This window comes from Gopherus flavomarginatus, chromosome 1, assembly GCF_025201925.1.
Source record: "Gopherus flavomarginatus isolate rGopFla2 chromosome 1, rGopFla2.mat.asm, whole genome shotgun sequence".
In the NCBI taxonomy this organism is placed as follows: Eukaryota; Metazoa; Chordata; order Testudines; family Testudinidae; genus Gopherus; species Gopherus flavomarginatus.
Window position 1 is genome coordinate 233,875,270 of NC_066617.1, and position 14,423 is coordinate 233,889,692.

Genomic DNA, 14,423 nt, shown 5'->3' on the forward strand with positions numbered 1-14,423 from the left:
AGAAATACTTCTACCAAGTACCAAATGAATGTACTTTGGAAGTGCTCTTTCCAGGTCAGCAAACAATGCTGCAGTGGTCCAGCACCGTGAGAGTAAATTCAAGGAAAACAAACAAACAAACAAACAAAAACATTGTCTCAGCTGCTTCTCTTACTGTGAAATGGGGAAGTTTATTAACCTAGCAATCTATTCAGCAGAGCTGTTCAGATCAGATTATGTTTGCATTCTGAGAAACAAAAGCTACAGATAAGGAAGCCAATTTTCCCTTTATTACTCATAGCACAAGGTTAAGTTTGTTTTTTTTTCCTGTTTGTACTTTTCTTTGGACCTAGGCCTATCAGTCCTACAAGATCTAGCTAGATGGGGCATTGTACAGTTTTTGGCAGGAGAGAACAAGACACACATCTGAACTGAAATTATAGCCCGAATTAATTAATTCATTAGCCTGAATTCATTAATTAAATTCTGTTTTATGTGTATTCATATACACATTACAGCCGAAAAAGCAGTGGATGGATTATATCAAAGAAGATTGTCATAAGGTAGATCTTGGTGCTGCCTCAGACAGAAAAAGATGGCAGATACTCGCATGACAGCCTGACCCCATATGATGGGATTAGGAGAAGACAAAGGAGATATTCATGAAAAAACAATTCTGAAAAAAAAATCTATTCACTTTTCTCTTAAAGTGTACAGATCATTCTAACAGCTGGAATTGAAGGTAATTTAGTTTGTACTTTTTTATTGATCATTTTATGCTTCATATTAACTTTTACTTCTTTCATCTGTCACTCTTCTCTTCATTCCTCCTGTTCTTTTTGTGGATACACACTAACACGGCTGCTACTCTGAAACCTGTCTTCATTTTATGTTTCTCTTGTTCCAAATAGAAGTGTAGAAGAGAGAAAATGCCAGGCTTATACCCTCTGAACTTGAATTCACTTGAATGCCGATTCAGCCACTAGAGAACTGGAAGTTGTATTAAAAATATTTCCATACAGTTAGTTTTACTAGAAATTACTTTATACATTTTAAGAAGCATTGTTTCTTATTTTCATCAAGTATGGTTTTGCCAGCTGAAAGCCCATGATAGCAGACACTGCAAGAGGGATCTAGCTATCTTTTACTTTACCAAGCCTGGACACAAATAGGAACTGTGCTCTTGCGTGCTGTATTGCTCTATGATTTAACTTGCACAAATGTATGGATATAACATAACTGAATGTTCTTTCAGTGGGATGGGTAACCTTTACATAGAAAATGACATCTCAATTTGCATTAAAATGTGTAATAAGCCCATTACAAGCAATTTAAAATAAGTGTTTCCCTATAAAATGTTTGAGTAGTACGTTAAATGACTCTGAAACACAAATTTGCTCTTCCCATATTTCCTTCCTATTGGTCAAATGTTTATTGTTTAAAGTGTCTAAATCACATTATAATGTGGTCTTGGAAACAGAATACAAGATTTAATAGGACTACATTGACTATAACAGGGTTCAAAAAAGAACTAGATAAATTCATGGAGGATAGGTCCATCCATGGCTATTAGGCTGGATGGGCAGGGATGGTGTCCCTAGCCTCTGTTTGCCAGAAGCTGGGAGTGGAAGACAGGGGATGGATCACTTGATGATTATCTGTTCTGTTCATTCCCTCTGAGGCACCTGGCATCGGCCACTGTCGGAAGACGGGATACTGGGCTAGATGGACCATGTAAACCTAATGATGAGGTCTGATGATATATTCTTTAGTTACATGTTCATATTCTGTTTTTCCCACAGGACCTCTGTCTCGTTCTTTCCACAGGCTGGATATGCACTACAGACAGATCAGGATTGTGTAGTGAAAGGAGGCTGTTGTCCATAGAACCCCTGCCTCATTTGTTACACAAGTTGGAAGGTGTGTACCTTCTGTGGTTGCCAGGAAGCAGAGGGCCTAAGGCCACCCAAAGCTAAAAGCGCTCCCTACTCAACGAAGGGGGAAGGGCCACTGAACCCAGACCACAAATAAATAATGGAGACAACAAATAAAATAGAGAGGGACATGAGTGAATTTTAAAGATTAAAAATCAGGGAATCAGAAGGGGATGCTGAGCAGAGAACTCCCAACTGTGCCCACTCCTCCTTAAAGGCACTGACTAGAGCAGGGATCGGCAACCTCTCAGAAGTGCTGTGCCGATTCTTCATTTATGCACTCTGATTTAAGGTTTCGCGTGCCAGTATTACATTTTAATGTTTTTAGAAGGTCTCTTTCTATAAGTCTATAATATATAACTAAACTATTGTTGTATGTAAAGTAAATAAGGTTTTAAAACTCTTTCATTTGCTAAACATCACCAGAAGTCCTAATTCTTCTTGTTCCACTAATCATTTATATATTTCAACACACTACATGTACAGTGATGTGCAAACTTTCTGTGGAATTCAGGAACTCTGTATGTAATTTGTTTTCTTCAGTTTTGCCTTGTTTTGTAGATTGACTTGAAACATTTTATTATTAGAAAGCATTCATGTAGCACCCAGATATGCAATTAATAATAATAATCCCTAGTTTTTCCATCTGTAGGTCATCTCTAAGCATTATAATCCCCATTTTAACAGATGGGGAAACTGAGGATCAGGGAGTTGAAAGGACTTGCCTGAGGTCAGCCAGTGGCAAGCACAAATAGGGAGGCTGTAAAACAGCAAGAACATTTTAAATGAAAGTCCTCCCCAGAAAATTTTGAAACTTCAAGTGCAATTTCATGCATTTTAGAGCAAGATTATACTAATAATGCCAATTGATGGAGATAGCCTATCTCCTCAAACTGGAAGGGACCTTGGTCATCAAGTCCAGCCCCCTGTCTTCACTAGCAGGACCAAGTACTGATTTTGCCCCAGGTCCTTAAGTGGCCCCCTCAAGCATTGAACTCACAACCCTGTGTTTAAGCAGGCCAGTGCTCAAACCACTGAGCTATCTCTCCTCCACCCCCAAATGCAAACCAAAACAAGGAATACCTCCAGGCAAGTAAACAATCCTAACATTTATTTGGATTTCTAAAATAAACTGTCAGTGAAGAATTAAGTCCTAATAACAGGACAAACCCTTTTGAAAATCACACTCTTAATTTTTTTTTATTAATTATTGTTACAATTGTTTTTGGACCTGTAAAAAGATTAGAAACATATCTACTTTTGCTGTCTGTTGTGTGCATTGGACAATATATACAGTAAGTTTCCCTTTCTCCTCTGTATGATGTAACGTTTATTTCCCCCTATTGATGGGGTCTTTCATACAGGAACAGAGGAAAGAAAAAGATGTTAAATATTTTTTAACTCCCCTCCCTACAGACACTGGCAGTGAGATAAATCCATACAGAAAAGCTACCTAGATTTCAAAGTGATCACAGTCCTAGATCACTCTCTATCAAGTGCTTGATTTACAGAGACAAGGTGAGTGAGATAATGACCAACTTCTTGGGGAGAGAGACAAGCTTTTGAGCTGCACAGAGCTCTTAAAGTCTGCTCTGAAGAGCTCTGTGAAAGCTTGTCTGTTTCACCAACAGATATTGATCCACTAAAAGGTATCACCTCACCTGCCTTGTCTCTCTACTATCCTAGCACTGACATGGCTACAATTACATTGCAAACAAGTGCTTGATTTGTCAATCTTATCATTGCATTAAGTCATGGGAAGGGATATATGAGAGGACAGAACAGAGAGCCGCTGCGCAGATGGCTTTGGCCTCCTACAGATCCCGAGGTAATCTACCAGGTTGGGGAATGGGGCCCACTGGATGGGATGGTGATCTCCACAAAGGGATCCTCAAGAGTTCCTTCCCTGTGGCTCATTTGTTGCTCTTTCTCTGTAAGAGGGCTAAGCTGACTTTATAGTCAAAGTACTGTACAAATGAAATAACTACCCCCCTGCCACACCCTTACTTGCTCTTAATATGTACTGTACTAGGCGCCTTGAGAAATGTAGTGTTGTTCTGCTCTGATTGTTCTCACAAGCTGTACATTTGAAATAGGTTGTTCTTTTTACAATTATGCTGCGATGAATGATTTAGAAAAAATATTGCAATAAGTACATTTCTTGTAAAAGGATATGAGATATTTTTGAAACTAAAACCCCATGAAACATTCTTGTTGAGAAGTTTTTCTCCATTTTTTAAATTGCCTGATAAAACAAGGTGAAAATAAGCAATAAAAACTGGCAAAAACGTAGAGCAGACCCATGAAATCCTAACCATAATTATCTTCAATGAATTGAAATCAAGGGGTTAAACAAGGCCAGTATGCCAAAGTAATTTGTGGATAGGGGTCTTAAGTAGGGCTGTCAAGCAATAAAAAAAATTAATCATGATTAATTGCACTGTTAAACAATAATAGAATACCATTTATTTAAATATTTTTGGATGTTTTCTACATTTTCAAATATACTGATTTCAGTTACAACACAGAATACAAAGTGTAGAATACTCACTTTATATTTTTATTACAAATATTTGCACTGTAAAAAACAAAACAAATAGTATTTTTCAATTCCTCTATGGCAAGTACTGTAGTGCAATCTCTTGATCATGAAAGTTGAATTTACAAATGTAGAAATATGTAAAAAAAAACCTGCATTCAAAAATAAAACAATGTAAAATTTAGAGCCTACAAGTCCACTCATGGTCCAGTGCTGGAGCTATCTTTAGAAATCTCACATTGGTACTTTCTTTGCATTTTGTCAAATCTGCAGTGAAAGTGTTCTTAAAAAACCCCAGCATGTGCTGGGTCATCATCCGAGACTTCTATAACATGAAATATATGGTAGAAGGCAGGTAAACCAGAGCAGGAGACATACAATTGTCCCACAAGGAATTAAGTCACAAATTTAATTAAAACATTATTTTTTAAATGAGCATCATTAGCATGGAAGCATGTCCTCTGGAATGGTGGCTGAAGCATGTAGGGGCATAAGAATGTTTAGCATATCTGGCACATAAATACCTTGCAATGCCGGTTACAAAAGTGCCATGCATGCGCCTGCTCCACTTTCAGGTGACATTGTAAATAATAAGCCAGCAGTATTATCTCCCGTAAATGTAATAAACTTGTTTGTCTTAGCGATTGGCTGAACAAGAGGTAGGACTGAATGGACTTGTAAGTTCTAAAGTTTTACATTGTTTTGGTTTTTAGTGCAGTTATGTAACCAAAATAAATCTACATTTGTAAGTTGCACTTTCACGAGAAAGAGATTGAACTACACTACTTGTATAAGGTGAATTGAAAAATACTATTTCTTTTGTTTATAATTTTTAAATATTTGTAATAAAAATAATATAAAGTGAGCACTGTACACTTTGTATTCTGTGTTGTAACTGAAATCAATATATTTGAAAAGGGAGAAAAACATCCAAAATATTATAATAAATTTCACTTGGTATTCTATTGCTTAACATTGCGATTAAAACTGTGATTAATCATGATATATTTTTTTAATCACAATCAATTTTTTTGAGTTTATTGCATGAATTAACTGCAATTAATAAGCCAGAAAGCCAGAGTCTAAATAAAATGTAGTCCTATGTGGATAAATACTTCACAAACAATGTTGTTGAGATTGGAATAACTCAGCAGACACAACTGACCATTTCGGGCAGTAATGGTTAAGTATTATTTGGGTGAGAGACAGCTGTAGAATTAGGTGTATGACACGTGTAGCTACAAACCAAAGTTACTGGGTCAGACCAACAGAACTAAAAATTAAATATTTAGACTTGTTTGGGAAGCTCAGATTATCCATTTAAATTGCATGTTGACTTTGACGTAAAACTGGCAGCATGCAGGGCATGCAGTTTTCCATTCACACTGCAGAAAGCATCAGAAGAAAGGAGAGGCAAGAATGGTTTGATGTGATAGAAAAGGTTGAAGGCCTCAGTCCCTTGGGATGGTCCCTGAGAAGTCAGTAGATATTAGAACTCTGGTAGATATGGGGATAGCACTGTTTATTCACAGCACAACCATTTTAAGGGCCAACTGTTGTCCCTGTTGTACAACCCAAGTAGGCAGACTGTCGACTAGAGAATCCTGTAGTTCTCCATGTGACAGAGCAGCAGCAGAATCATGTCCCCTACTGCAGCCTCAGGAGTGGATTATCCCGCAGTTGTCATAGGCTCACTCCATGGATGACAACGACTAAGCAGTGGTCCTCAAACTATTGTACTTGTGACCCCCTTTCACATAGCAAGCCTCTGAGTGTGATCCCCCTTATAAATTAAAAACACTTGTTTTTATATTTAACATCATTATAAACGCTGGAGGCAAAGCGGGGTTTGGGGTGGAGGCTGACAGCTCGCGAACTCCCATGTAATAACCTCGCGACCCCCTGAGGGGTCCCGACCCCCAGTTTGAGAACCCCTGGACTAAAAAATCCAAACTAAAAATGGATCCTCTGGCTCCCCTTCCAGTCATCCTGCATATTGAGTCACAGGGATTTCCCACGAAGCTCTCCTCAACATCCACCTGTCACGGGCTCTGAAAACCTACCCACTGTGTGGAAGGACCACATCACATGCACTGAAGTCAAAGCTCTCGGTGCTGGCTGGGAGTATAGGGTTATCAGACTTTACGACTAACTAATTTAGATGTGAGGTAGTGAGGTTAGAAATAGGTCTGAGATCAGAAACAAACTTTATTATACTGGAATTAAGATGAGAGCACATAACAGTAACTGTAGTATGTCTTGACGCTGTCCATTGCTCTAAAACAGTGATTCTCAAACTTTTTTTTCACAGACCACTTGAAAATTGCTGAGGGTCTTGCCAGACCACTTAATGATCTTTCCAAATGTTGTTTGTACCATTAGTAACTATTGTAAAGCACTTTGGATAAAAGTGCTAGATAAAAACCTTAATAATTAAATTTTTTGTTCTACAAATAAAAGCACACAACTCATATTTTAATAACAGTAGTCTTACCTTTCTAATGTGATCGATGTGCCCTCTGTCCCTCGCTGCAGCAGCCCCTGAGCTGGGGCTGGGAAGGAGGGAGGGGTCTCTCCCCGATGGATACAGCCATGGAGCTGGGGAAAGTCGTCTTTTACTCTAGCCACCGCAGCCCCGCACATCCCAAATTTACCCCAACCCCTCTTCTCACCCCACTGCCTCCTCCCACCTATCCCCTATTCCCCTCAAGGCCACCACCTCACCTTACATGTACATCTCCAGGGTCCAGGCACCTAATTAGTGGAACTAAGCCTGCACGGCTCCATTAATTAGGCAGGTGGCCCTTCGTTCTCTTGTGTGCATCTGCCCAGGTGCGCACCTTAGAGGGAACTATCCGTGGACCTGAATGGAGCTCGTGGACCATAGCTTCAATGGTGAATTATCATGCAAAACAGATTTCTGATCTCAGTTCTGAACCCCATAGCTCCCCACCCCCCAAACTCCTGAATGGAATGAAGTAAATCGTACAGATGGTGTCTTTTGTCTACCGAGTCCTTTGAGTGAAAACTGTTAAAGCACAGAAAACAATGAGGAGCATTGCAGTATATAACCAAAGAAGGACTTAAAATGATTTTTTCCTCTCTGAAAAGTCAATTTAAAAATAGCATTGTAGGAGTCTAATGTAGGAGCCTCATGTTTAACATCTCTCAACGATCCCTGTATCATCATTTAAAAATATGCTTTTTCTAGCTACTGTTACCTGCACATTCAACATTAGAGTCAAACTGCATTCCTCTGGCTCACATATCATCAGCAGTAGTAAATATTTTGCAAGCCTAATACTGCCCTCATCTGTACAAACCCATAGTTTTCCATTACACCACAGGAATCCCATAATCCTGCTGTGGTATTTCACAGGTGTAACTGATGGCCGCTTTTGGCTTTCAGAGATGACTAACAATTTTATTGATGTAGTATGAATAAGGCTACGTTTTAGTCACTGGTATTTTTAGTAAAAGTCATGGACAGGTCACGGGCAGTAAACAAAAATTCACGGCCTGTGTTCCCTCTAATTTTGTACATCCATGTGCAGAATGAATTTTGTTAGGTGCACCAATATGGAGGTGATGTGCAACATATCACCTTCACCTTGGTGCACATAACAAAATTCATGTGGTGGGAGAGGGGCCAAGGGGTTCGGAGTGTGGGAGGGGGCTCAGGGCTGGGGCAGAGGGTTGAGGTGTGGAAGGGGGGGGCAGGCTATGGCTGGGGGTGTGGATTCTGGGGTGGGGCTGGGGATGAGGGGTTCTGGCTTTGGGACAGGGCTCAGGGATGGGGTTCAGGGGGATGAGGGCTCTGGCTGGGGGTACAGGCTCTGGGGTGGGGCTCAAGGGTTCGAGGTGCAGGAGGGGGCTCGGAACTGGGGCAGAGGGTTGTATGCAGGGGGTGAGGGCTCCAGCTGGGGTGCGGGCTCTGGGGATGAGGGGTTTGGAGTGCGGGAGGGGGCTCAGGGCTGGGGCAGAGGATTGGGTGCAGGGGTGAGGGCTCTGGCTAGAGGTGAAGGCTCTTGGGTGGGGCCATGGATGATGGGTTTGGGGAGTGGGAGGGGGCTCAGGGCTGGGGCAGAAGGTTGGGGTGGGGCCAGGGATGAGGGGTTTGGGCTGAAGGATGCCCAGGGCTGCAGTGGGGAGAGAGGACTCCCCCCAGCCCTCTCTCGCTGCAGCAGCTTGGGGATGGTGGAGAGGCACCTCTCTCTGCCACAGCCTTGAGCCCCTGTGTGGGACTTAATAGGCAGCTGCGTGGCTGCACAACTTAGAGGGAACTTAGCCGGTGACCCGTCCATCCATGACTTGCAGCACTCCCAAGATTTAATCAAGTACTTGGGGGGGGGGTGCACTGCGGGTGCTCAGGGGAGCCTAGGGGGTGCTGCAGGGGCACAGGACCACAGGTGCTTGGGGGGGGGAGTGCGGACCAGGGGAGTGCCACAAGTGCTCCGGGGGTTTGTGGCCTGGGGGCTGCCATGGGTGCTCTGGGGGTGTGTGGCCAGAGGGGGGTCGCAGGTGCGTGGGGGGTCCCCACAGGTACTCAGGTGGGGCGGTGCAGGGGGCACTGCGAGTGTTCGGGGAGGCAGTCCAGGAGGCACCACGGGTGCTCGGGCGGGAGCAGCCTGGGACCCCCATTGGTGCTTGTGAGGTGAGGTTTGGCAGGGCTGGCAGGCTCCCTACCTGGCTTCTCGGAAGTGGTGACAGGTCCCTCCCTAAGCTCCTAGGGAAGTGCCACCAGATTAATTATTAACGCAGCTCACCCTGGTTATTTCAGACAGAAAAGCTGCTGTCCCATTATTAGTTCCTGTAGACTGCTATTTCCACTGTGTAGAAGTAGCAGGTTAAATCAGGACCTATAGCATCATCATTAAATGGCTCTGATGGGTTTTTCAGTTGCCAAGGGCGTCCAAACCCTATTATCACTGACAGAGGATCTCAAAGTTTTGTTTAGAGAACACTTGGAGGAAAATAGAATTGTCCATTAAAAAATATGGTAACTGTCTCTTTCCCTGCCTCCATTCAGCCAAGTCAAAGAAGTGCACAAAATATTTTTTAGGGATTTCAAAGCTGTCACAGTGGCTTATTAATTAACTTTCTTTTGTCCAAAAATCAGCACTTGTTACTTGCTGAGCTTCATATGGGAAGTTATAAACTATGGATAATATCATTGCTACATTCTTAGCAGAAAACTCTTTGGGGTAGAGTCCATCATTTTGTTCTGTGTTTGTACCTTGCAAAATGGGGATCTGGTTGATGACTGGGCTGACTACCTGCTATGACAGTACAAAGAGTAACGATAATTAACAATACTGGTAATGAAAATTAAACCTGCATAGCCAAATTCATGCTTGGTGTAAATCCATTAACTCGAATAATCTGATTTCAATAGAGCTACAACTGAGATGAATTTAGGACAAAACGTTCAAAAGTGCCTAAGTGACTTAGGAACCTAAGTGCCATTTTTTTCAAAAGCAATGTAGGCACTGGTCTACACGGAGGGGGGCATCGATCTAAGATATGCAACTTCAGCTATGAGAATAGCGTAACTGAATTCGATGTAACTTAGATCAAATTAAAATGACTTACTTTGCTTCCGCCTCTCGCCGAGCTGGAGTTCAGCAGTCAACAGGAGAGCAATCGGGTATCGATTTATCGCATCTACACTACACGTGATAAATCGATCCCCGATAGATCGATCGCTACCCATTGAATACCCTATGAAGCGAAAACTGCATTGTAAGTAAATTGGGATTCAGCTTCTAAGCATTTAAGTAGCTTTTGAAAATGGGACATAGGCATCTCTGAAAATGTTATCCTTCACTCTAGACTTGACACAGGTGTCTACGTAGTGGAAGAATGTGTCTCAAGTAAAATAATTCACTTCATCTTTTCAGTGCAATATGCTTAAACATTACTGCTGAGGGAGATGAAGATCTATCTTGACAATTTTACTGCTGCTCACAGTGAAATAGCAGCTGTAAAACCGAATGGCAGCAGTGAAGCTTACCATAGTCTTTTTAATTTCACTTTGTTGCCGTTTGACAAAGCTATAAACTGAAGCACAGTCTCTGGAGTTGTTTGTGTGCAGACTCACGAAGACAACACTGCTTGCTTGTCTTCACACTCGGTAGGTTATTCTTTGCAATCACACTTCCTTTTTTTTAGCAAATGGTTCAATTCTGAGGTCTTAGGTCCCCTCACTCAACAAAAAAAGCCTCTGCTTTGCTACAGCTGAGTAGGCAAGTGCAGTTTTCAAATCAAGATCTTTATGGTTGTTATTATTACATCAACCCCTACATGCGAGATTATGAAAAACATGGGCCATAATACTTACACCAGGTACAAGTTAGGGAGAATATTTTCACAAGAGCTTAGGGATTTAATGCATTCACTAGGGCTGGGTTGCCTAAAGCTCAGAGGCACTTTAAAAAAATCTCCCCTTTAAAGCCTAAGAGTTGCTGAAACTCTGAATTCTTTTACGTTGCAACTTTAATGCTACTGTATATTTTACAGAAAAGTTCTGATTAGAGAAGCTGTCACAAAATGCTCTTTCCAACACCAGTAAAAGAACCTGTTTGAGAGTTTGTTTGTTTTTTTGGCAAAAAGGTTATTTTTTTCCAAAAGATTAATTTTATTTTGAAGGTGTTTACATGTATACATCTAGAATCATCTGACATGAACTGTAAAATACATTAACAAAATAAACATGATTCATTTATTTATGATAAAATTGTACAAGAATTGTAACTTCCTAATGGTTTTCCTTTGGTTTCTGTTCACCAATGAAAGGATTTTAGACCTGGCCATTAGGTTCTTCTATCTTCAATTAAACCAATGCATTTCTCGCAGTTCTTTCATCACAAAAAAAAAAATAACCCCATTCTACCTTCTATGCCCTCCACCCTTCTTCCCTACCTTCCACACAGTTATCATTTGGTCCCAGAATGCAACATTCCACCATGTATATCAGATACGATCATTTTCTCTATTTGCAATATAGAAGCATTTCCTAGAAAAGAAGCATCAGGTAACCAGGCAATATGAACAAAAGAGTTATTTATTATATATATATTCTCTAGTAAGTCATAATAGTCTTTTGGATTTTAAATGTATTTTTGCTATTTCCAATGCTTAAAAATTATAATTTTAAAACATTAAATACTGTGTTATATACATTATGATTCCATTTCTTATTTCTAAATGTGGATGTAATGTTCTCCAAATGGAAATTCGGAGGGAACAGGAAACAATTCCTCTGACATCACAGGCTTTAAAATCTCACATCACACACCTGTAGATTTGACTATATGAAAAATAGCCAAACGTCAATATGCTCTTGTGGGAATCTTTGTTTTTTGTTTTTCTTTTTTTGTCATTTTATTTAAAATATAAACAGAAGGATAGATCTGGCCAGTACTTTGTCAATGTTCGGTAGTAGAACTATTTTTTTTTATTCTCTCACTTATTTTTTATAAAATAACAAAATATACAGATAGAAGGAGCTGAGTTTGTTATATTAGTTCATACACATACAGTAAACAAAAGGTTTTATGTATGGCTTCGCAAAGGTAGATTATGAAGTGACGTTTGTATTTTATTTGTTTAAAAGCATTTTAAGAGAACGTGTTAGTGTGCTTACAATAGCGGCCATGGTAGTCGAATGTCGAGCCAAGAGTTTAATGCTAGGATCATCGGAGGTCTTGTCTGACACTGCTTCTGCAGCTTTCAGAAGACAAATGTAGTTTATTACGACCTCATCTATTTTAGCTATAATTTCCTGCTGCTGTGTTTCAGAGTTCATGACTTTCACTAAACGCATGCAGGCTTCTGTTAAGCAACAGAGCACTTGAAAGCTGGAAGTCATAGCTAGAAGCATTTCCTCGGGGCTTTTATCAGCCATGGCCATTTTCCTGCAGGCACTTCCCAACTGTCTCGATCCTATGGATAACAGTTGTTTGTACTGAGAAAGTTTAAGGTCATATGTTTCCGGATGTAAATCTTCCCTCTTCCCCACACTTGCTCGGACCATAGAGAGCAGCTCATTGGCATCTTTTTGTGCTGCACGAAATCCATCAGGCATTGCATAAGTTTTCTCTTTCATCACATTTATTCTTGTGATTTGTGCATCAAAGGCCATGTCACTGAGATTCATATCAGTTTGGCCACCTTGGTCTTCAGCATTGCTCTTGTCAGGTGTACTATTTAGTATCTGTTTGGGGGGCTCAATAGCTTTCTTCTCCTTTTCAATGGAAAAAGACTGACTGGCTGGTTCTGGTAATGCACACGGTATCTGTGGTTCATAGAGGCATGAGAGGTGGTTGTTGTCTCCATCATCTTCATCATCCTCATTGTCATTTCCTCTGTTTAGGAAACAATAGCTAAACGGGCCCCGGCATCTCCAGTTGCTGGCATCTGACTTTCGTAAGGGCAATATTCTGTACTGTTTGGAGTCCTTCCGCATGGAGCTGGTGACCGAAGACCTTTTATTGTCTTTGATGTCAGTACTAACATTCACAGAACTTTGAGAATAGCTTTTGGATAACTTTTTGCCCAGAGGGAGTTCCACTCTTTTTTCTGCCTTGGAATCATCTCTTGCAGCAATGTCTAGACATTTCAGACCGAATGCAGCCTTCTTCTTCTCAAGAAGCATCTCAATGCCTGTGGATCCTGCAATGACGCTGCTGCTGCGTCTCAATACCTTCCTGCTGTGTGGCATTCTGAGGCTTCCTCCCATTGTGTCATATGGCCATAAACTAACTGCTGCCCCGCATCCCTGTTTTACTTTAGGAATGTCACAAGAGTCTTGATTTTGACTCGGCACCTTTGATTCTGAGCGAATGTTGGATGATAGCATGATGGAGTCAGTTAGAGGCTGTTTAGGAAAAGCTGAAGGCATGCCCCCTCGTCTTCCCTTTCCAGGCTCGGTGAAAGCTACACTAGGGGTAGTAGAAGAACAGAGAGAATAATTAAGCATCACACTGATAATATTCATAGACTGAATTTCTAAGTATCTTTTATGGACTTTTAAAAAAAAATGACCTGTCCTAATAGATTCACAATATTTTTCCAGGACCCCCATTTCAGTTAGTACCATGCATGAATAGTAATGTGTCTTTCAGAAAATAGTCAGATGTCTTCATGTTTCTCTAAATATGAAATTAAAAAATAAATCTATCAACATATTCTCATTTATGAATAACTGACTACTCCCTCTATTACCACACTCTGACTTACAATGTGAGGCAGCAGAAAATTGTTCCACAGAACTTTCATGAACATCACTCCTCTGCTAACAAGAATGGAAGTTCCCCATTTAGTATTTAAAGGGATATTGACATAAAAATCCCTTATATTACTAAAATGGAAAGAATTTTGAAAATTCCATTTATTTTTATTCTGTTTCGCAATATGCATTTTTTAGGCAGCGAAAAGAAACTGTTTCACTTTTGCTTCTTGTCAGTTTCATTTTTTGGTTCTCATAAACTTACACAATGCTGCTGTGTTTCAGTTGCAACCAGAATGTTTAAACCCCCAACAAAATATTGTTTTCAATTAAATTAAAAACAAACAAAACCCCCCAAACCAAAATTTTATAAAATCTCTTAAAATTAGTGTCATAAACAGATAGCTAAGGGTTAATGTTCTTTTACCTGTAAAGGGGTAACACCAGTAACCTGAAACACCTGACCAGAGGACCAATCAGGAAACAAGACTTTTTCAAATCTGGGTGGAGGGAAGTTTGTGTGTGAGTTCTTTGTTCTTTGTCTTGTGTCTGTGCCCTCTCGGCTATGAGAGTGATTTTTCTATCTCCTGGCTTTCTAATTTTCTGTTTCCAAGTTGTAAGTACAAAGATAGTAAGACAATAAGGTTTATATTGTTTTCTTTTGTATTTACATGTGTGTAGTTGCTGGAATGTTTAAATTATATTCTTTTTGGATAAGGTTGTTTATTCATTTTCTTCTTTT

The 14,423-nt window shown here is 40.4% G+C and overlaps 1 protein-coding gene and 1 long non-coding RNA gene across 14 annotated transcripts in view; one reads left to right on the forward strand and one right to left on the reverse strand.

Annotated features, from left to right (window-relative positions):
- LOC127056733 (uncharacterized) overlaps positions 1–6,934 on the forward strand; it is a 39,467-nt gene extending 32,533 nt beyond the window's left edge. For 3 of the 4 annotated variants that reach the window (XR_007775887.1, XR_007775886.1, XR_007775888.1), the window contains exons 3-4: positions 498–721; positions 1,782–6,934. This is a non-coding gene — a long non-coding RNA (uncharacterized LOC127056733). The remainder of the gene's footprint in view (positions 1–497; positions 722–1,781) is intronic. The other variant, XR_007775889.1, reaches the window with a different exon arrangement.
- A 4,565-nt stretch (positions 6,935–11,499) lies between these two features.
- Positions 11,500–14,423, reverse strand: part of FRMPD4 (FERM and PDZ domain containing 4) — a 478,200-nt gene continuing 475,276 nt past the window's right edge. For 9 of the 10 annotated variants that reach the window (XM_050963167.1, XM_050963177.1, XM_050963218.1 and 6 more), the window contains one exon: positions 11,500–13,389. In XM_050963167.1, coding sequence (XP_050819124.1) covers positions 12,053–13,389 — 1,337 coding nt within the window. In that variant the 3' untranslated portion in view covers positions 11,500–12,052. Of the gene's footprint in view, positions 13,395–14,423 lie in introns of all 10 variants that reach the window. The other variant, XM_050963257.1, reaches the window with a different exon arrangement.